Source organism: Zingiber officinale, chromosome 3A (genome assembly GCF_018446385.1).
Source record: "Zingiber officinale cultivar Zhangliang chromosome 3A, Zo_v1.1, whole genome shotgun sequence".
NCBI classification, from domain to species: domain Eukaryota; kingdom Viridiplantae; phylum Streptophyta; class Magnoliopsida; order Zingiberales; family Zingiberaceae; genus Zingiber; species Zingiber officinale.
In genome coordinates this window covers 141,367,150-141,390,280 of record NC_055990.1, presented here as the reverse complement: position 1 = coordinate 141,390,280, position 23,131 = coordinate 141,367,150, and the positions used below count along the sequence as shown (strand labels likewise).

The window sequence follows — 23,131 nt, the reverse complement described above, 5'->3', positions numbered from 1 at the left end:
CCATCTGAGTATTTTATTTCTTTCAACCAACTATATAAAGCTTACTTACCATCTTTGTCCAATGTATAACAAGCCTTTGGAAATTTATTGGTTGTTTTATTTTGATGCAACTTTAGTATGTTTACTAGTTTTTTAATTTCTCACATGATTTTATAGTATCTTTAGTTCTTCTAGGCACGTTCAGCACAGTGTTGAAGATATTATTTAATAAAATTTTCTCAACATGCATGACATCTAAATTATGTCGAATGAGTAGATACTTCTAATAGGGAAGCTCCCAAAAAATGTTCTTTTTCTTTCAACCACACTTGCACATCCTAACAATATATTTATTTATCTCATCGGAACCAGATTAAGATATTGGTAGAAATCTATAACTGTCTATTTGTTCAATAATTGCTTCACCTGAAGCATGGACTGTTGGAGGTTTAACTACAATATTCTTTAGAATTTTTTTATTTCGCCTAAAAGGATGATCAACATGTAAAAATTTATAGTGATTATCAAACCAAGTTACTTTCCCACTATAAGGTAATGAAAATATATCAGAATATTTCATGTAGTGGAGGCATGCTAATCTACTAGTCATGCTACATCCCGATAACATTGAGTATGCTGAAAAATCACTGATCATCCATAATAATACAATATGCAATCTGAAATTAGTTTTACTTGCAACATCATAAGTGACTGACCCTACATTCCATAATTTATTCAACTCGACAATCAGAGGTTGCAAGAAAACGACCAAAATGAATATTGTTGTCCTAACTGGCCAAATGGATAAAATCCATCTGCGAAAAGTCTCAATCTCTCATTATGTGGTTCCATTGCATAGGAGGAAAATATAGTATCAAGATGTTTCCATGCAAGGGAATCATAAGGATGACACATAATACCTCCTTCGTGTTAGGGTTGCAAGGTTGCAAACATAGTCCCACATTAAAACCACATGGGAAAGATCATGAGTTTATAAGAGAAAAGATATCTCCATTGGCATGAGGCTTTTTGGGGAGAGCCCAAGAGCAAAACCATGAGGGCTTAAACCCAAAGTGGACAATATCATACCATTATGGAGATATCTAAATTATTTTCGATCCTACAATTGGTATTAGAGCACAGACTCCCAGAAGGTTTAACCGCTGACTGTGCACAAGAGCTATGGTCTGATTAAGCCATGTGGGTGCAATATTGACCTCGAACAAAGAAAGTGGGGACTCCTATGTTCGGATCAAGAGGACCAGACACCAAGCAGGAAGTCATAGTTGCGACTAGGCAAGGAAGTCCTAGTAGGTCAGGTGGACCGAGAGGCAGGAAGACCTGGTGGGTCGAGGATCGGGCGTGGGAAGGCTGTGGTCCTTTGTTTGAGGGGAGGTTGTTGGGGTTGCAAGGTTTCAAGCATAGTCCCACATTAAAAACACATGGGAAAGATCATGAGTTTATAAGAGAAAAGATATTTCCATTGGCATACGGCCTTTTGGGGAGAGTCCAAGAGCAAAACCATGAAGGCTTAGGCCCAAAGTGGATAATATCATACCATTGTGGAGATATCTAAATTCTTTTCGACCCTACACTTCGTACTCATGTTCATGATGTCACATCAAGTGGCAAGCTGTAGTAGCAGATGCATACAAGCGTTGAAGTCTTAAAGGAAAGTAATACATCACTTTCCAAATAATATTTTTCTTTCTTCTTCTTTGGTTTGAGAGTACGATGCTTATAATGAGGATGAGTACAGATTTTGCATTCACTTAGCTCTCCGTCTTCATTCCAAAATATCATGCAATGATTTATATAGCAATCAATATTATCTTCAAACAAACCTAAACCTCTAACTAATTTAATTATACAGTAGAAACTATTAGTCATTATATTATTAGTAAGGAGCAACTATGACATCAATTAACATATCTCATCATAACATTTTTCTAAAAATGATTTTCTACTTTCATATTCAATAACCTTGCAGTAGTTGATAGTTGAGAATGACTAAAAGGAATATCTTTTTATACTTCTCTTTTACTAGCCTTTAACATTTCATATAGTTGCTGATATTCAGGTGTTGTATTTCATCTATATTGGAATAATCAACTACATTCATCGCATCGTGAACCATTGATTGCATTGCAATATCATTAGTTGATGATTCCCAATAACAGTTGTGCTAGACGACGAATCACCAGAAGGCCCAATTGATTTATACAAATAAGACTTTTCATAACAATATCAATTGTAATAATTTGACACAAAATCATTTCTACATATATATACTTTTATGGTATCCTCATCACGAAAAGCTCTATTTCTACATTTCGAATAATTGCACTGACACCGTAACTCGGCATCATTCAAACATTTTGGATGACTCTTAGCAAAGTTCACAAACTATTCAACTTCAGCAATAAAATCATCTCTAATAAATATATTTTCTAATCGATTGTACATTCTAGCTTTGTTCATATACATTGTCACCTAATGAGAATACAACTTCATATAATTTATTACAAAGTACATGAGTTGCTAAAACTATTAAATTGAGAATTAAAGATTATCTTAGATGTAAATATACCAATACTAAAATAACAAAATGACGATATCATGTTATACATCTAAATTCATCCCTATAAAATAGCATATATATACTATTTAATAAATTATATTTGAAAATATGTAGTCCAACTGAAGAGAATACAATTTCATACAATTTATTACAAAGTACATGAATTGCTAAAATTATTAAATTGAGAATTAAAAATTATCTTAGATGTTAATATATCAATACTAAAATAACAAAATGACTATATCATGTTATACATCTAAATTCATCCCGGTAAAATAGCATATATATACTGTTTAATAAATTATACCTGAAGTGTGTAGTCCAACCGAAGAAGAACAACAAATGCAATATACTACAAAATAAACAAAATTTAGCTAAAATTAATCACAAACAATGACAAGCTAGGATAAATTCACGATAGGTCCAAGCTAGCAATTGCAAGCTCACGATCGGCAAAGCTAGCAATCGGATAAGCTGCCGACCGACCACGTGCCAGTCGTGACTAAGCTGTTAGAATGTATACTAAAAGTCCAGCTTTTTGTATAAACACTTAGTTTGAAATAAGAATCACATTGGTCAAATATCTGCATTTATGTTAAATGCAGTTGTCCATTTAATTTATATTGTATATAACATGGTGTGAGGTGTCATACAGAAGATCATGTTATCAGTTCCTTATAAATTATAAATAGTAGCTCACAACCAAGATGGAACGGGACAAACCATTGAAGTGGTTGTAGTGTAATTTGGTATTAGTTTATCTTAACTATAAAATTACACTAGTACACTAGGTGTGTATTGAGCATGACCATTTGAGATAGTTCTTTTTATACTAACTTAATAAAAGAACAAAACCTCTGTTATTATGAAAGTGTATGCTCTTAATCCCGATATAATAACAAGCACGTATACTTAGTATTTATTTCTTTAATTTATCAATGGGTGAGATTTAGTTCGATAAATCAATAGGTCCGATAAGTTGAAAAATAATATTATTTATATGGTGTGTTATTGATTATAGAAGGAAATTGTGTCCTAGTAATCTAGGTTGATAATGTCCCCTTGAGGAGCTCATAAGGAGTGTCATGTAAACCCTACAGGTGGACTTAGTCCGACATGACAATAAGGTTGAGTGGTACTACTCTTGGAGCTAGATATTAATTAAGTGAGTTGTCAGTAACTCATTTAATTAGTGGGCATTCGATATCTTAAACACAGGGAGATTAATGCACTCATAATAAGAAGGAGCCCATAATGTAATTTGGCATTGGTGCGGCAGTTCAATAATAACTTTTTAGTGGTATGAGTTATTATTGATGAACTTGAGTTTGGTGTTCGGGGCGAACATAGGAAGCTTAAGCTCATCGGGAGACCAAAATCAATTTCTCCTCTCGGTCCCTGTTGTAGCCTCTATAAAGCCTTGTATCCACAAAGTCCACTTCTTACCCAAGTAATGGGTCGGACATATCCTTGCTTGGAGCAAGGGGGTCGACCAAGCATTGTCTTGGAGCACATGTAGTGGTCGGCCAAGCCATGCTTGGTGACCAAGCATGGGGTCGACCATAGGAAAAAGGAAGTTTTGTTTAAAACAAAATTTTATTAAAATCTTTCCTTATTTGTAGTTATCTACAATGGTTAAAAGAGAAATTTTATTTTGTTAAAATCTTACATTTTTTGTAGTTATCTACAATAGTTAAAAGAAATATTTTAATTTCCTTTTATAACCATCTTCATGGTTTTAAAAGAAAGTTTTAAATTTTTAAAATCTTTCCTTTTATAGCTATCTACAAAAGATTAAAGAGATATTTTAATTTTGTTAAAATCTTTCCTTATTTGTAGTTATATATAATGTTTAAAAAGATATTTAATTTTTGATAAAACGTTCTCTTTTTGTAACCATGATTTAAAAAGGAGAAGTTTTAATAAATCTTTCTTTTTTTTGTAGTTGTCTACATGTTTTAAAAGAGAGAGATTAATTTTAAAACTTTCCTTTATTGCCATGTACAATAGGAAATTAAGAAAAGAGAGATTTTAATTGTTGTTAAAATTTTCTTTTTTTAAAGGGGGACCACAAATAAGGAAGTTTTAATTATGCTTAAAACTTTCCTTTTTTGCCATGACCAAAGATTATAAAAGAGAGGTAGAGGTTGCCTTATGGATAATTAATCTCTCTTAGCTCCTCTCCTTTCCTTGGTGTGGCCACCCATCCTCTTCTCCCTTCCCTTTTCTTTGTGGCCGGCGGCATTAAGGAGAGAACCTCATCCTTGGTGGCCGGTTGTATAGAGAAGAAGAAGAAGAGAATGAGACATTGTATCCTAGCATCCCTTAGTGGTTAGTGGCCGGATTTTCTCTCTTTTCTTCCTTTCTCTTTTGCTTCCTAAGGGTCAGCGGCACATCAAGTTGGCATCTCCTTGGTGGTCGGCTACTTGGAGGAAGAAGAAAAAGAGGAGTTTCCTATTTTGGCATCCCTTGGTGGCTCGAGAGTCTTGGAGGAGAAGAAGTGGTTCAAGTGGATTCCATCTTGGTAGATCGTTGCCCACACAACGTTCAAGAGAAGAAGAGGAATACAACAGAAGATCAAGAGGTCTTTAGCTACAAAGAAATGTATAACTAGTTATTTGTTTCCGCATTATAACTAGTTCATGTTCTTTGTGTAGATCTTGAAAAACCAAACACAAGAGGCTATCAATTTTAGTTTATCGATTTTATTTTTCGATTTCATGTTTCGATATTGTGCTTCTATTGAGATCTCTGTAGTTAAATCTAGTTTACTGTAAGAAGTTAAATATCGGTTTTCTTTAAAAAGCTTTGTCTAGGAAGTGGTGGATGATCTCATACCCAAGAAGGCCTAGTGTCTCGCTATGTTTAACCTGGAAGTCGATCTTTGAAATAGATATTTAATAACTTCTGTAATATGATTTAACTTAGGAATATCACATCGGTTAAACTTGGAGTAAAAATGTTAAATATCGTTTCCAATCCAAGTTTAACTTCTGAAGGACAATTTGGATTAATAATGTTAAGTATCGTTTGCAATCCAAATTTAACTTTAGTAGAGCACATGGGTAGCTAGGTTATGTTCTATGCTTGTACAAATTTTTGTACAGGGGAACTAGAACGGTATTCCGAGTAGCAACCAACACAAGCTACTAGCCGTAGCTAATAGGTGGTGGTCGACCACATTGCTAGCCACTGCCGACCGCCCAACCTACGTGTTGGCAGTCAGCACAACCAGGTGCTAGCTGCCGGCATAGCCGCATGCTATGTCGGCTACCAATCATTATCGGCGTCAAGAAGAGGGAGAGAGGGGGCGGAGAGACTTACTGGAGAATCAACGGAGTGCTGAAGATTATGGATGACAACGAATCGAGTTTAAACTTGACCCCGTATTAAACCCACCCCGTTCGGGGCAGATTTAAGTCCGGTCAAACATATTATGGGACGGGTCTAAACCCTTTGACTGAGTTTAGAAGTGGATTCGGGGCGAGTTACGGGTTTCAATGAACCCGTCTCGTGTGTATATATATACAATAATAATAACTTATTGTTATCTTGTATTTTTTTTTTAAACTTAGCAAGTTGGCGGGTCCAACCTGTTAGATTTTGAGCAGGGTCGGGACGAATTGAAAAATTAGGCAGGGTAGGTTCGGGTCTATTTTTCCTGGCGGGGCGGGTTCTGAGATTAATCAAACCCGATCCGAACCCACCTCATTGCTATCCCTATTGAAAATTGGGGGAGAAGAAGCCGAAGCCACGCGTGAGGAAAAGAAAAATCGGGGAGGCCTAATTCTGATCGGACTTACCAACGAAATCTTTAAAACAATATATTATGTCCTAATTTTAAATTCAAACAATTTGATTAAAAAAAGCTATAAATACCATGTTATTTCATAAAACTTTGTGAGTGTAATAACTCGGCACAAACATAAGAGGAGTTCGATGTGGCATCCGAAGAAAACATCTTCAATTATATAATGGAACCTTTAACGTAGAGACATCTTCAAAATGTTAAATAAAAAAGAAAGTTACATTATTGATAAATTAATAGTTAATATTAATTTGCATTTTGACTCGATCATTAAACACTTTATTTACCAGAAGAATAGATACAGAAGGCGGAAATTCAAGAAGAAATATGCTAAACCTTCTTTTTAAAAAAAACTTTTTTTTTGGATTAAAATGAAAATAAGGAGTGCATTTTGGACACTATTTCTCACATCACGTGACAAGCATTAGGATTCTCGTCGCTGAACATGGCCGCCGCCCGCGTCGGCGGCTGGTAGTAACCGTAATAGTTCCCCTGCATCGCCCGCGCGTCGTCGTATCCATGCTTGTAATAGTTGTACGACGAGGAGGCGGCGCCGGCGAGAGCCGGGTGGTGCTGCTGGTTCTGGTGGCTGAAGTCGTACTCTGCGCCGCCGCCGCCGTACTGGAACGGCCACAGCACGGCCCTCCGCCCCGTCCGCCGCACCGCCTTCAGCACCTTCTTCTGCTCCACGTGCCCCGTCACCGTCACCTTCTGACTCGCCATGTCGATCTCCACGCCGTCGACGCCTTCCAGTTTCTGGATCGCTTTGCGGATTTTGCTCTCGCATCCCGCACAATCCATGTGTACGCACATCTCTACAATCTGTTTTTTTTTTCAAAAAAAAAACTCATTTATTAATTTAACAACAACAGCTAACAGATCTAATTTTAAAGAAAAGAAACAGTACTATTACTCACAGTCATTTTTGAAATCTTTCTTCCTCTTTTTTGCTGAATTATGAATCGCTTCTCCTGTGAACGACTCAGTGTTGTTGGATTGAGCAAGTAGCAGTGGCTTTAGTGCATATTTATAGAGCGGAAGATTGCGATGCAAGTATGCGTACTTTTTTTTAAAAAATATAATTATTTATTTAATACTTTAGCACCGACTTCGTCTCGTTCGATTCCAGCCCAACACATAGATGTCTTGTATGAGTGCCCGGGTTTTATGCGGACGTTTTTCTAGTTCAGTGGAGGACGACACGTGTCTCCGTCTTCTTTTTCCTTGAAGTAGAGGAAGCGTGGGAGGTGCTGGGCTGTTTTGTTTTCCGATTCGCTGTCATTATTTACACACGAATTTAATTTACAGTTTTTGTTATTGGATTAACTACAAATGAAAGTTTGCCACGTTCACGGAATGCGTGTTTGCTGTTTTAAAAAACAACAGATCAAGTTACGGAATCTCGCATTGTGAGCCAGCCGCGCCGGATCCTGTCGACGGGAGCGTACGTTTGACTTGACTGACGCATACCACGTGTCATAAAGTTATTTGTTTGTACGGTGAGGTCGGCAGGGATTGGGGCAACTCTGCTATCTTTCCTGGGACAGCAATCATAATAGGCGAAAGATTTATTGGTCTAAATTCAAGTAAAAAATTGCCATGTCATCTATGTTCGTGTTTGCTGAATGAGACGTTCGCGGTCGACGGTCTGGAGAGGCACGTGGAAGGTTGGCCCCGACCGAAAGCTATGGGTCTCCTGATGGCGCGGATTATGGGCGAGTTGTTGGCAGTTGGAAAATGGGATGAATAAAAAAATAATTGAAATTCAGTTTTAAGTTATTAAGAAATAAGTGACGTGACATAATTGTTTTTTTAATTTAAATGCATTACTTAGTAAATAATTCAATTCATGTTTCGGATGAATGAAACAATAAGATGATGATCGTATCAAATATTTATCCGTCTAAATTTAAAAGAAAATTCATATTTTAGAAACATCATATGAAGATATTTTTTAAAATTGATGTTCAAATATTTTTAATAATGAAGTATGATTTTGTAGCACTTAAAAATTGACAAGGAGCTAAAAAAAAAGAATATCTGTGGACCAAAAAGGAACAAGCTGATTTTGTAGCGAATGGACAAGTAGAATTTCACCTTCTAAGCGTGCTACCGTTGCAGGAAGTCAATAGAGTCGACTCCTATGACTCGGCAAAAAGACTCTGGGAGAAGTTCATAAAGTTACGTGAAGGAACTTTGGAAGCGAAACTTGCAAGACGCGATATGCTCAAAAACTAACTCATCAACCTTCGGCTAAAAGGAGAGTACGTCGCTTAACTACACGTCAAACTGAAGGAGTTCATCACCGGACTCACAAATCTCGGAGAAATAGTAACAAACCGAGATTCACAAAGGTACGCATTGAATGCTTTTCCGAGAACACCTGAATGATCCTCAATAGACGCCTACTATATTTCTATGGATCTAGAGGTAAATTCATTAGAAAGTTTATTTTCTACTTTAGAACTTTACAAATCTAGATGTGTAGAACTAAGGAATGAACCAAATCAAAACATTGCCTTAAGGGCAAAAATGGACGAACAAGACTCTGAAGCCTCTATCAACAAAGATGAAGCAGCCTTAATGGTAAGAAACTTTAGTAAATATCTCAAATCTAACAAATTCAACAAGCTGCAGGATAGGAAATATGTGCGAAGCAAAAGGAAGGTACGATGCTACAATTGCCAAGAAGAAGAGCACATCAAGGACGACTGCCCTAAACTAAAGAAGAAGGAGAAAGAAAAAGACAAAGGGCCCAGACAAATGAAGTACAAAAACTTAAAAGTTATGTAGGATGAATCGTCACCCTCTGAGTCTGAGATTGAGGCCTATACCGGACTGACACTAATGGCGGATCATCATAAGGACGAAGAAAGTACCTTAGAAATGAGCATCAACGGAGGGGGAGAGATGTCGAAAGAAAGCAACAACAAAGGGGAGCATCAGATAATGAAATCATTACGGTAAGTAAGGTATCAGGGCCGGTCCTAAACTCTGAAGGGTCCGGTGCAAAAAAAAAAATGGGCCCTTTAAATTCAGATAAAAATAATAAAATCGATACTATATAATAATTCATCAACAGAACACATTAACTAAAATTCATAATAATGAAAATATTATATTCAATGTTGCTAATACTCAGTATTAGAAAATGAAAAAGAATTATTACAATTAACTATGAAAAACTGATCTTCTTGTAGTTTTATTTGCAAAGTCATTGATCAATTTTTCATAATTGAGTTTTTCTAAAAACTCACTCTCAATCGAAATCATAGCTAATGCATTCAATCTTGTTTGGGTCATGGTTGATCTCAAACAAGATTTCAACAACTTCAATTTAGAAAAGCTTCTTTCTGCAGATGTGACAGTCACCGGAATAGTTAATAATATCCTATATTCAATGAATGAATTCGGGAAACAATTCATTCTTTGCAAAAAAAATTAGTATTTCACTTGTTGTTTTTGTTTCCTTTGGTAGAATATGTTGTATGATTTTCAATTCTTGATATAAGTCATCTCCATCCAAATCTGAAACATCTTGTCTTGTACCATTTTTTCTTTGTAGTTTCCTTTCAAGATTCTTACAACGAGCTTTCAAGTCCTCATCCATCAATGAACTCAACTTTTCAACTATGAAAAGAAATCCAAAAAGATCTTCATATTCCTCATATTGCTCAAACCTTTTCTTCAATGACCCAATTGTTTGATCTACTATGAACAAGAAATAATGAACTCTAAAAACTTCCTCAGCAGATTCTTGAGGTAGAGGTAGTTTCAAAGACTCATATGTAACCTCATCAAAATGTCTTTTTCTATATATTTGTCTTTTTCAGGAAAAACGGGATCAATCTCCATTGTTGAAGCAAGTTCTTTTGATGTATTGATAGCTTGTCCAAATTCAGATTCTCTATACTCTTCAAAAGAAGCAATTAACCCCTTAATCTTGGTCATAGCAACGTCAATAAGCATGTTTTCATATTGTAAGCTTTTGCTAACAATATTAACCTTACCCAATATCTCATACCAAATAATCATACCCACTAAAAACTCAAAATTTCCAAGTTCAAATGTTGCTAAAGACTTAGCTTCACTTCTTATTTTAGAGTCAGTGTCTTTTTCTTCTGCAACTTGAAGTAAAGCTTCTCTGATTTGTTGAGCTTGAAGTACCACTGCTTTTACACTTTCAGTACGACTTTCCCATCGAGTGATTGACAATGGCTTGAGAGTTAAACCTTTTACCGTTACATGATCTATCAAAATCTTCCATCTCTTTGTAGAATGAGAAAATATTGTATAAATCCGTTGTACTACTCCAAAAAAGTCTTTCGCTTTTCCACAGGAATTTGCAATATCACAAAGTGTTAAATTCAAACAATGACAACCACATGGAGTATACAATGCCTTGGGATTTATATCCAACAATTTTTTTTGTACGCCTTGGTGCCTCCCTTTCATATTTGCCCCATTATCATATCCCTGTCCTCTCACATTATCAATATCAAGATCAAAACTCTTCAACACATTTTGGAGTTCTTCAAACAAGCCTTGTCCTGTTGTATCATCTACTTTTAAAAATCCCAAAAAGTATTCTTCTACTTTCATTGGGCTTGTAGAAACATCAACACATCTTATAACTAAAGTCATTTGCTCTTGGTTACTAACATCAGGAGTGCAATCAAGTATTACAGAAAAGAACTTAGCTTTTTTAATGATTTCAAGAATAGAACTCTTTATTTGAGAAGCTAACAAGCATATCAATTCATTCTGAATTTTGTGGCTAAGATAATGATGATGTGTATTTCTTTCAATATGTTCCCTCATCAGTGAGTCCCACTCAGCAATCATCTCAACAGCAGCCATAAAATTTACATTGTTATCATTATAAAGTTTCTCATTACTACCACGAAATGCTATATTTTGTTTAGCCAAAAATTTCACAAGTGAAATTAATCGATGTAATACCTTCCTCCAATGCTCTTTTGCCTTCTTGATTTGATCTTGAATAGCATGATCAATTGTTGTACCCTTCATTAACCTGATACGCAACTCAGACCAACTAACATAATAATTGATATGCTCAATACTTGTCTCATGTTCTTTAAGTCTGCTACTAAGATGCCCCCAATCACAGTATCCCTCATTTTCTAGTTGACTTGGTTGAGGCCCCCTTTTGAACAACTTGCAACAAAAATAAAATGCTTTATCTCTATGGTGCTTTTGACCATTTAGCAAAATCCGAGTATAGAAATCTGAAGAGAATCGTCTATTTGATTTATCTTTGGGACCTTTCCCTGTTAATACATCTCTTATAGGGCCCTTTTCCATTAATTGATCCTTCCACTTGGGATCTAAATTCTCCCAATTTTTAGGATCAAAAATGTCAAGTGGAATTGATGAACTTGGTTCTTCATTCACTTCATTAATAGCATCATTATCACTTTCAGAATAATTATTTTTAAAGTCTAAGTCATCACCACCTTCATTGTCTTCAATCTCATTCACATCTCCCTCTATATCATTTTCAATGGCTAAGCCTTCATGTAATTCATTATCATTGTTTTCTTGTTTTTCTTCATTAACCAAATCTTCAAGTGATGAATTTTTCGATTCTTTGATAATAAATTTGTCAATTGCCCCTCTTTGAGACTCAATAAATTCTTCAACTCTTTTTCTTTTTTTCCGCTTATCATGTCCTGATAGATACTTCCTAGTATCAGACATTCTAATTTTCTACAAAAAAAAAAAATCAACATATGAGAAGTAACTTTGTAGATTCATATTAACATATTAACATGGAAGAAAACAACATGCTAATTGCTAATTAAAACATATGAGAAGAAAAATTATGATTCATATGAAGATACAATAGTCCAAATAGAGGGGAAATTGGAAGAATTGAAAATCAAAAAATTTACCTTGATTATCTTGTGAAAATTCTTAAAGTTTAGCCTAACAAGAGATGTCTCTAAAAAAATTGTAAAACTGCAATACTGCATCATCAATAAGAAGAAAGGAATTGCATAACTTTAACTTATAAGTGTGCTGTAACAAAAGAAAATCAAATATTTGCATGATTATGCATGCTAATTGCATGTCATACTACAATTGAACATGTAAATAATTAGCTTTATTTAACAGGTAATATTAGTATGTGTCGAAATTAGAAAAAGGCGAACAGCAAAAGCAAAAGCAGAAAAATATCCGTGCATGAACTGACCTGATTTAATTGTTGACCTTGAGCCTTCGAAGTTCGGACTCCGGCGAACAGCAAAACTGCAAAAGCAGAAATTAGAAAAAGGCAAACAGCAAAAGCAAAAGCAGAAAAATATCAGTGCATGTGCTGAGTGCTAACCTGATTTAATTGTTGACCACGTCTCTGTTGAGCCTTCGAAGTTCGGCGAACAACAAAAGTAGAAAAAGGCGGCACCTTTAGGTTTAGTTAGCGAAGATGGAGGAAGAAGTATCGTTATTTTTTTGGCACTTTTACAAAAAAGCCCATAGTAGTTTATAATTTATAAGTAGGTCCTAAAATATATAAAAAAAATTAGGCCCTCTAAGAAATGGGGCCCTGTGCGTCAGCCCCACATTGACCGCATCAGGGCCGGTTCTGTAAGGTATGCTCCCGATCTCCTGAAGAGTTATTTGAATTTATTAAAATGCTTTCTAGAAACATGTGCAAATTAGAAAAATAAAAAGTTAAAATTAATCTCAACAAATGCATATCCCCTAGAAAATGTTTGATAAATTGAAAATTAAAAATGATAAGCTAAGAGAGCAAATAGAATTACTAAGAAAGAATGATGCATGTTCGAATTTTTCAATAACTGAACAACGATAACTGATCTCAGGAGGCTATAAAAAGTTCCTGGAGTTAGAAATTATTAAATAACTTAACAACAACTTCTGTATTCATTTTCTAGCTAATATCTGAGCTTTTTAAAGAGTGTAAGAGATTTCTCCATCTTCAACAAAAGAGATATTTTTAGTAGAGCTTGGCATCTGTTTTGGATTAACAACCACCTAGGTTGTAATCAAGTAAAAATCCTTTCCTTCTTACTTATTATTTTTATAACTTGTTATTTCTTTTATGTTAATTATTTTTACTTAATTAAATTATGCATCCTTGCTTAGCAAAAGCAAGAGATTATTTCTAACTTATTTCAGGCTATTCATCCTCCTCTAGCCGACTTATGTGGACCTACAACAATTTCAAACCATATAAAAATATCTATTAATATTGTGTTCATTGTTTATGTTGCAGTATTTCCTATGTTTGAATTACTAATAAAAAAAGATTTGAATATACATGTACAACTACCCAACATAATATATGTGTTCTTGTCTAAGATCGCTATCGGGTGAGTCAGCGAAGAGCAATTGTCATGGAGAAGGTCGTAGGTGATATGATGGCAGGGGAGACACAAAATTCCTACAAACGCTCAACAAGAGGTTAAAAGTAGGCGTTGAGGTTGGACTTGACATGACCACTCCGACACTTAAGTTAGCACAAGGGTTAGAGAAAGAGAAAAGTCATAGAGGAGAAGAGTTTGAATGTCTATTGTGCGTACTTATGCCCATGGAAGCCGGTGACCTTTTAAAGAGTTGTAAGTGTGTGCTTATGTTACCCACATATGTTGGCCATGCCTTTCGAGAGAAATGACTATGTTGTCCATGTCCTCCGAGAGAAATAACTATGTTGCCCACATTATTCGAGAGAAACGATTACACAACTGAGATGATCCTGCTGCTTCCTTATCCAAACACCTCCTATGTTTTCAGCAAGCCACATAGGATGTAAGCCCCAACCAGGTGTGGTTGAGCTGAAAGAGTTTACTGACCAAGTTGATGGAGTCAGGTAACCAAGCTGAAAGAGTCAGGTGACCGAACTGCCCTAACTAAGGGTGGTTGAGCTGAAGGAGTCTGCTAACCAAGCCTAAGGAGTTGCATGACCAAACTGAAGGAGCTGGGTGACCAAGCTGAGGGAGTTTGATGATCGGACTGAAGGAGTCTGATAACCAAGCTGAAGGAGTTGAGTGACCGAGTTGAGAGAGTCTAGTAAACCAAACTAAAGGAGTCGGGTAACTAAGCTGAATGAGTCAAATGACCGAGTTGTCCCAACCAAGGGTGACTGAGCTGAATGAGTCTGTTGACCAATTTAAAGGAGTCATATGACCGAGTTGAGGGAGTTCAATAAATCGAGCTAACGAAGTTGGGTGACCGAGTTGAGGGAGTCTGATAAACTGAACTCAAGGAGTCAGTTAATTGAATTGAAGAGGTCGAGCTATGTTAGGTTCGCCTGGACCAAGTTTGACTTTTCTACACCCTTTGAGTTATAACTCTGCTTGACTTTTTACCCCCAATTAAATTTTGGATTGACTTAGAGATGTCACGTGTATTCCTATTTACTCGATACATCAATATGTAAAATTTATAATTCAAGAAAAAAAAATTCATAATCAATAATGATGTTAAAATAGAAAAATATTTCTATTAATTTGGCCTAAAATATTACATAATTCTAAAAAAGAGTTTACACATGAGTAAATGGATAAGCCATCATGCAACACGTATGTAAATATATCAGTATACAGTATTCGATTGATTGAACTATGGTTTATATTTTTACCCAAAGTTCACAATTACAATTCAATTAAGAGCCATATTTTTACTATTATTTAGACAGAAATAGATTCAACCAAATAGACTGGAAAAGGCGTATCTTAAAATTTTAAAGAAATAGATATATAATTTGATAAATTTCAAAATAAAGTGTGGTATGTGGATATTTTGCAATTTTAGATATTTTTTTTAAAAAGCTTTTTAAACATTATTAATTTGGGCCGGTTCAGGGCGGCCCAAAAAGGCATCCCCGATAAGATATTGTCGGGTAACACATGGACGCAGAATTGACACACTTCTCGGTTCGCCATCGTGCATTGTTTTTCACCAAAGTCATACCCGCCAATCACTAATGACGAACTGCGCATTATACAGACGGACCCACATACATTCTACTTCGTAAATGGAGTAAGGGTTCACAGTTCACTGAAGGCGTCATTTGCTTTCCGCGTCACTGAAAGCATCACCAACGCTCTCCGCAGCGCCGGCGATGGCGGTGCTCACCGCCTCCGCCTGCTCGACCTATCGCCTGGTGATCCGTTCGGAGGCGCACTCGGTGGAGGAGGACCCCTCCCCGACCCTCCCCACCCGCATCGTCCTCCCTAAGAAGAAGCCAGTCAAGTGGTCCACCGGCGTCGCTCCCGGCGAGTACGGGGGCCCCCCGACAACCACCAAACTCAGGAAGTACTGGGGCGGGGGTGACGAGGATCCCGTCACCGCCACTGATGACTTCATCTGGAACAAGGAGTTTCTAGGCCGCATGCAGCAGCTCCTCGACGGAGACCAATCAAACCCTAATTCTGTTCCTTCTTTTGTAATTTCTACCTTCTTACCTCGAATATACCTACGACTCTCATGATTTCAGATTTAAATTCACATAATTTAACAGAACAAGGAGCCAGATTCAGGATTCCTAAGCCTCAATCGATCCATGAGCCTTGACAGGTTTACCATCACATCTTGTTTTCCTATTGAAAAACTATTATTATTGTTATTCAGTCCTATGGATTGAGAGAAAGTGTGCCATTTGCAGCATGGAGGTCGATCTTAGCAAAGAATTGATGCCACCACCAAAGCCGGTGTTGGAGCAGCAGGTAGAAGCCGCAAGGAACGGTCTTTCTTTCACCGAAGTGAGTTTTTTTTTAATCTATCTTGATGTTAAAGTGAGGAACTTGATTCATTGAATTGATTGATTGAATTATTTACTTTTTCTTGTTAGATCAATAATGATGCTTCATCACCGAGATGGAGGTTCGTACCTACACGAAGGGAGCAAGCAAAGTGGGATAGAGCGACTAAGGCAGCCACCGGTGGTAGTGTAAGTAATGACAATTGTTAAGTTCTTCCCTTGATTAGTGTAGTGTATTCATTGTGCCTTCAGAGTTCAAAATTTATGTAGGTATCACAAGTGTCTCTAGGATTGCTGAATTGGTTAGAGATTGCTCTAATGCAATTTGTAATTTTCTAGAATCCATCCCCACAAATCATACACTTGTACATTCAAATCCAATATCTCTAGAATATGAAATAATTTCAACCATTGGCTTACATGATGAAATCTTTGTCCCCATTGGTAGAACAAAACAAATACATATAACAGAAACAATTTTGTGTGCTTCATTCTAAGATTATATCTTCAAAGAGAATCCATATCTAGGTAATATGAAAGAAAAAATTGAATTAAAAATTGGGCAAATCATGGTTTACACATTGTACTAGATACCTCTCAAACCTTTATAGGTTCTTCTCTCAACATAGATCCAAAAGTGAAAAGCCTCACCTTTAGTGTTTTTCTGTTATAAGTCTTTCATCTCTTGTAATATTCAAATGTACCTCACAATGTCTTCTAGGCTTCTAAGCACACCACTTGTGAAAAAAGACATTTGTTATAACTAAAGAAGCACAACTACAACTAAATGTGAACATCTGCTGCAATTAAACGAAGACACTTACTGTAATTAAATCAGAAGAATGATATGACTAAACGAGTGCATCAGCATTCTAGTAAATTTTCCTTTGCCAGAATGATGGCATCTGCTATAATTAAGTGAAGGCATTTGCTATAATAAATGTGAAAAAAGACATCCACCTCATTATAAAATTAATAATAATGCTTTAAGATTGGTGTTGCCAAAATTGTGTAGCACCAATTCAGGCACCACCCTTCACATATCCAGTACATGATGGGTGCCTTTATGTGTAAATTTTATCCATACTTGTGTACTTGGCCCCATATTCCATTTCTATTCCTCCATCAAAAGATAAATTTTACTGATTTCTACTTTTACTATGAAAAGGCCATAAATTGCAAAAAAAAAAAGAAAAAGGCAATTCCATTTTTTTTTTCTCCATATGATTTTGTAAGATTCTAAAACTTTGCAGGAACTTATTTTGCGTGAGTCGAGACGGGAACGAGGTGATCCAAAGATATTGGCAGTACAATCACGACAGCAGTATCTAAAGGTAAAACTCATTAAAGAGGAATACATAAATGATAAAACTCTTATGTTAAGCATACTGTGTTCCTTTAATTCTTTATTAGATCCACTATTATTTGATGTAGCAGTTATCTGTTAACCTTCTCTAGACATTGTATTGCTGTGCTGTTCTTGCAGTTGAAACAGAAGTTACAAATTCTTACTGCCAGTATAGGTGGAATTGGAGTTGTATCTGCATATTTTACCTACACTCCTGAAATTGCAGTTAGGTAAGACAGCATCACAATCATCAATTTTTATCTGTTCATGAATCGTCTCCATCACTATGATGCCTGTTAATTGTGTTATAAGTCTGAGAGAGCTTAATTCAACCTAAAATCCATGCAGTGATGTGGGTGACAACCCAAAAGACCCTCTTTTGTATTAAACATATTATTAGAACTTTCATTTAGAGATGTGAGATTAAGTGGAATTTTACCTCATACTTTTTATTATCTTTAAGTTGCCTCCGTAAGCTCAACAACATTAGAAAGTGAGGGGCTGACTCTAATATCATATTTAAGTTCAAGAGGGAGCTCAATCTAATCCAAAATCTCAGGGCACTTAGATAGGGTACCTTTATGCATTCAAGCATGTTATAATAATCCCCATTTGCAGATCAGGGTCTAAAGAGTTGGTGTTTTGTCATACACATCACTTGTCACTTATCACTCATCTTCCAAGAGATTCATTTTTCCCTTGTCTGGTTTTGATTGTATTATTTTGAGTGGAATTACATTGATGTAATTCAGTAATTAATTTCTTCACCCTTGCTATCTTAGCTTATTTATGCCCCTCTTGAAACTATTTCTTCTCAAATTACGTTAAAAAATATTTGCTAGCAAGTTTTATTTCTAGGATCGGAAATTTGACAATTTTATTGCTTCAGCTTCGGTGCAGGATTGATTGGTTCATTGGCGTACATACGGATGCTAGGCAATACGGTTGACTCAATGGCTAATGGTGCAAAAGGGTTGATGAAGTATGTGGCATCAATATGATTTTTTTCCCTAGTGAAATTAAGAACCCTCTACATGAAAGTAGCCACTACTCACATCTCTATCCATTAATAGGATGTGTTCATGCTTACTCATGAGGTTGTAAATCTTTGAGTATTGTGGCACAAGAAATAGAATAGACAAAATATTAACTATCCATTTGATTTGATCGACCCATTTGACTCACTGCACTTGATTGACCCATCCAATTCATTTGCTTGATCTCTTTTTTTTGGTCAGTTAGCATGCTTGGAAACTCAACCAATCCGAACAACTAATTTGGTTTAACCAACTCAACTTCCCTCCTTGATCCACTTGACCCAACTTGTTCAGCCCCTTGGTTCCATCTAGTGCAGTCGACATGGCTAGTGCATTTGGCCATACGATATGTCTGAGCTATGTTTGAACAACTGATCTTGTTTGCCTAGCTACTCATGCCCCACTGAGTCGCTTGATTGAGTTGACCTAATCAATCCATTATTCTATCATCAAATTTAAAAATACCTCCAAGGTTTAGTTAATCTCAAGATGTCTAAGGTTTCTATTTGGTTATTAAGATGCTCTCTCTCTCTCTCTCTCTCTCTCTCTCTCTCTCTCTCTGACAATTGGTAATTTAGAATGATAAAATAGATTAGTTTGGCCTTGTCATATCATTAACAAAATTAAAACTTGGGAGTGGCTTGGAGTGCTGACATTACCAAAAATTTTAGTATTATTTAAAAAAAAACATTAAACTTTGAAGAATATTTTAATAATTCTTCTTTTTTCCATGGGCACTAACGAAATGTTTCCTGGTTGGCAGAGGAGCCGTTGGACAACCACGGCTACTGGTTCCAGTTATACTAGTGATGATGTTTAACAGGTGGAATGAGTAAGTTCCTTGCACCTCAAAAAGTATTTTTCTCAATATGCTACATTAATTTTTTATTTCTGCAAATTTTTCATGTAAATAATTTTTCCTCTAGTTATGAGTACAAAGAATTGAATAAGTTATTGATCAAAATTTAGATGATCAATATTTAGTCTGATCCAAAATTTTCAGGATAAGAAAAATTGAACCAATAAGCTAAATCTGACCCAACTCGAATCAGGTCAATTAGATCACATCAAAGTAATTATTAATATTAATAATTTAGTTCTTGTTCAAAAAAAAAAAAAATCTAACATTTTAAGGTAAATATCCATAACTAAATATATCAAAAGACCTCTGTAATGTCAACTACTCATAATCTAAACACATAACAACAAAACATACTAATCATACAGGCAATAGTCACCAAGACTTTACTCAAGAATTCTTAATTTTTTAATAGGACTGCTTTACTATTAAAGTTAATTATGTACAAATCTCACTCGACAAATCTCTCCTATTAAAGTTAATTAGTCATAGAGTCGACTAACGAGTGATTTTACAATGCAGGTAACTAAAATTTAAGTTATTTAAATGTCTGTATAATTAAACTTGTAGCAGGTTGAGTTACTTGGTATTTTGAGTTAGATATCCATATCCCACTAAAATCCAAAATACACTACATCATTTTTATCTCTGAATCTACCCATAATCAAAATACTATAAATTTTTAGATAAGATATCCATCGGTTTAGATTTTCTGTACATGCCATATTTTTTTATTAACAAAAGTTTTTTTCCCCCTTGTATCATTCAGGGTATTAGTACCAGATTATGGTTTTATCCACTTGGAGCTGATACCAATGCTGCTTGGGTTTTTCACCTACAAGGTTGCTACTTTTGCCCAAGCGCTCCAGGAGGCCATTGACACAGTCAATAGTAAGAGCTAAGCATGAACAAGAAACATCACCGACTAGCAGTTGCTTTTCGTAACGAGTTTCATTATTTATTTTTCCTTCTTTTGGGTATCTTTGATTTATGTAAACAGACATTTAATGTCTTATAAGGGGCGAATGGTAGATGGAGAACACAATTTCTCAAAGAAATTTCTCTATTTAAGATCATTTGTAAGATGCAGAACAAAAAGGAAACGAAGTAGCAAAAAAAATCAAAGTGTACGTTTGCTCGTGGTATTGTTTTTCTTTTGCTCCTGTTGATGGCCTGTGGATGGAGCATAAATAGAATGATACAGTTGCAAAACAATAAAAACCCTCAGACTCAGAGTCATTCATTCCGTCATGATGAAAGGATTTCTTGATTTAACTGCACCTTACAAGTCAACATGTTCAATTTAACATATTTAATTTATTTTGGATAAGTTTATTCCTATCAATTAATAGAGTAAATTGCTAATCCTAATTTTATGCGACGACTTGTGAACAATTAGGATACATAGGTATTTGTTTCCATATAGTTAATTAATTAATTAATTTCATTTAAAGGAATTTTTCTATATCATCAATAGAAACCCAAATTGACAATTGTATGAACAAGATCTACATATGCGATGAAATTTCCCCGCCAATCCGTCCCAAGGTCAACACGAAGAAGGTAAATCACGAACGGCTACTAACTTTTAGAATAACGACTAGCACATAAGAGAGGTATTTATTTCGACTTTGTCGAAATTTGAACCCCAAATCTCATGGTGGCAATCCTTCATGCGCTAGCCACTAGACCGTCTCGAGGAGACATTTCGTATATTGTCAATGATTTGATTACAAGATGAGATGAAACATGAAGCATTTAATTTGAACCCCAAGTTAATGTAGTGATAAACACACATTGGGACTCCTCGTGCACCTAAGGGGTGCAAGAAATTCACCTCTCGTATTTGACTCATTTGTTCGTCTCATTGAGGCTGGCTAGGGAGGGATGAATAATCCTGTAATTAAAATAAAAACTTTTATTGCTTTCGACTTACAATGAGCACACGTTAGTTAATTAGAAATAAAAGTATAAAATGAAAATAAGATACACAAGGAATTTATTTGGTTTGTAACCAGAGAAGTTGCTAGTCCAAGGCAATGGAAGTTCATTAAGATTCTCCTTCGATATAGACAAAGAAACCTCTTACAAGCATTGAAAGTACGAACAACTAAAAATACGATTACGAAAATGAAGTACAGGTGTTGTGTTAAACTCCTAGGACTAGGGCTCTATTTATAGCCTACTAATCGAATTTGTCTGTTGGCTGACGTGGCAGCTCAGGGCGCCTGGAGCAGGTCCGGGCGCCCCTAGTGGTGCACTTTATCTGCTTCGCAACAGCTCTTCAGCGGCTTGATGATAATATTTTATCCTCGCCCGAATGCGTCGATTGGTGTTGACGTGGACTCTGAATGTCGATGGGGTGCATGTGCTAGCCCAAGGTGATCTAGGTGCCCAAACTAGTCCGAGCGCCTAGAGTCCGAGTGCCTGGATAAGTCAACTTCGTGTTGACTTGTCTGGTTGTTCCGGTCGCTTGGGTGATTCTCTAGCCATCCAGATTTGAGCTCACCCGAATCCAACTCTGATCTTCTCCTTGAGCCCTCCCTGACTTCTTGTTCCTCGGAAGTGTCGTGAATGTTCTTCTAGTTCATCGGTGTACTCTTCCACAACTTATCATCATTCGGATGCATCGAGCCCATCAACTCGCTTCTCGTGTCATCCTTCTCGTCTGCTGCGTCTTTCGCTCGACTTCTATGTTCCTTAAGTCCTTTCACATTTAGAAACAAAGCATCAAATAACACAAAGTCTAACTTGACTTAGTTTATCACATCAAAATCAACCCGAAGTACTTATATTATTGGGCTATTGTGTGAAATGCCACTTACGCTTTAAGAACTGCTCTCCTGCGGAACGCTGCATGCGGAACGGTGCGGAATGCTGACCTGGATGCGCCACATCAATTGTGTTAAAGTAAAAAAGAAACATTAAAGCAAAAAAAAAAAAAAAAACATGCGACACACCATTTCTTCACCGCTCTCGCTGAACTAGGGTTCCACAGTCGCTCCTCCCTTTCTCGCGGCGCACTCCTCTCCTCGCTGCTAGCTCTCTCACATCAAAGCGCTCCTCTCCTCTCCGCGAGCTCTCTCATGGCGACGCGCTACATCCTGTCAGGTTAAACAAATTTTCTCCAGTGACACCTTGCTTACAAAACTGCTCATTGATGTTATTTTTCATTTCGCAACAGCTACAAACATAAACTCAAAAGTTGTTGAAGATTTCCACAAAAGTTGGAATAAAACTGCTCCTTAAGACGGTAAACTTGATATAATTTGTTTAGTACCTGCTATGGCTTTGTAAATTTCAACAAATATTTGATACATCAGTCTTAGCTACATGAGTATTGTTTGGAATTTATAAAATCTGCATTTTTTTAGGGTAATGTGCCCTACTTTAGATTGTTTGTGTTGTTAAACATTTCTGTATATTTGTGGGAGATTGATTGTTATTGTTGTTAAATAGAAACATTTATTAATTGTAGGGAAGCTAATAACCAATAAAATTATATTTTTGTGTTACAAATTTGTGTTTCAAATTTGTTTCTGTTTAACCAATAAAATTTACTTCTTTATTTTTTTATCAAGTAGGAAATTTTTTCATGTCCCTTATAATGTCCCTTGTTTTCCTTTTTCAGATCTTTTTTCTATTTTATACCGGCAGGAAAAAAGATTATTTTGCTTTAGAAAACTATTAGTTTGCTTCTGTTATTTTTCTTTAGAAATTTCATGATTTGTATTGCTTTAGAGATTGCATGATTTGTTCAATCAAGTTTAG

General features: G+C 35.9%; 3 protein-coding genes across 3 annotated transcripts; 1 reads left to right on the top strand and 2 right to left on the bottom strand.

Annotated features, from left to right (window-relative positions):
* Positions 1-6,631: 6,631 nt before the first annotated feature.
* LOC122054082 (heavy metal-associated isoprenylated plant protein 28-like) lies at positions 6,632-7,418 on the bottom strand. The gene is made up of 2 exons (XM_042615923.1): positions 7,286-7,418; positions 6,632-7,190 (listed from the first exon to the last, which is right to left on the bottom strand). Exons 1-2 carry the CDS (start codon positions 7,289-7,291, stop codon positions 6,774-6,776), a joined length of 423 nt encoding a protein of 140 aa, XP_042471857.1. The 5' UTR covers positions 7,292-7,418; the 3' UTR covers positions 6,632-6,773.
* A 2,724-nt stretch (positions 7,419-10,142) lies between these two features.
* LOC122050715 (zinc finger MYM-type protein 1-like) lies at positions 10,143-13,946 on the bottom strand. Its single transcript, XM_042611600.1, has 4 exons — positions 13,937-13,946; positions 12,586-12,641; positions 12,284-12,358; positions 10,143-12,098 (listed from the first exon to the last, which is right to left on the bottom strand). The coding sequence occupies exons 1-4, from the start codon at positions 13,944-13,946 to the stop codon at positions 10,143-10,145; spliced, it is 2,097 nt and encodes a 698-aa protein (XP_042467534.1).
* Positions 13,947-15,390: 1,444 nt separating this feature from the next.
* LOC122052568 (protein CONSERVED ONLY IN THE GREEN LINEAGE 160, chloroplastic-like) lies at positions 15,391-20,490 on the top strand. Its single transcript, XM_042614151.1, has 9 exons — positions 15,391-15,801; positions 15,877-15,932; positions 16,021-16,117; positions 16,207-16,305; positions 17,370-17,450; positions 17,603-17,694; positions 18,354-18,446; positions 19,265-19,333; positions 20,130-20,490. The coding sequence occupies exons 1-9, from the start codon at positions 15,478-15,480 to the stop codon at positions 20,260-20,262; spliced, it is 1,044 nt and encodes a 347-aa protein (XP_042470085.1). The 5' UTR covers positions 15,391-15,477; the 3' UTR covers positions 20,263-20,490.
* Positions 20,491-23,131: the final 2,641 nt, after the last annotated feature.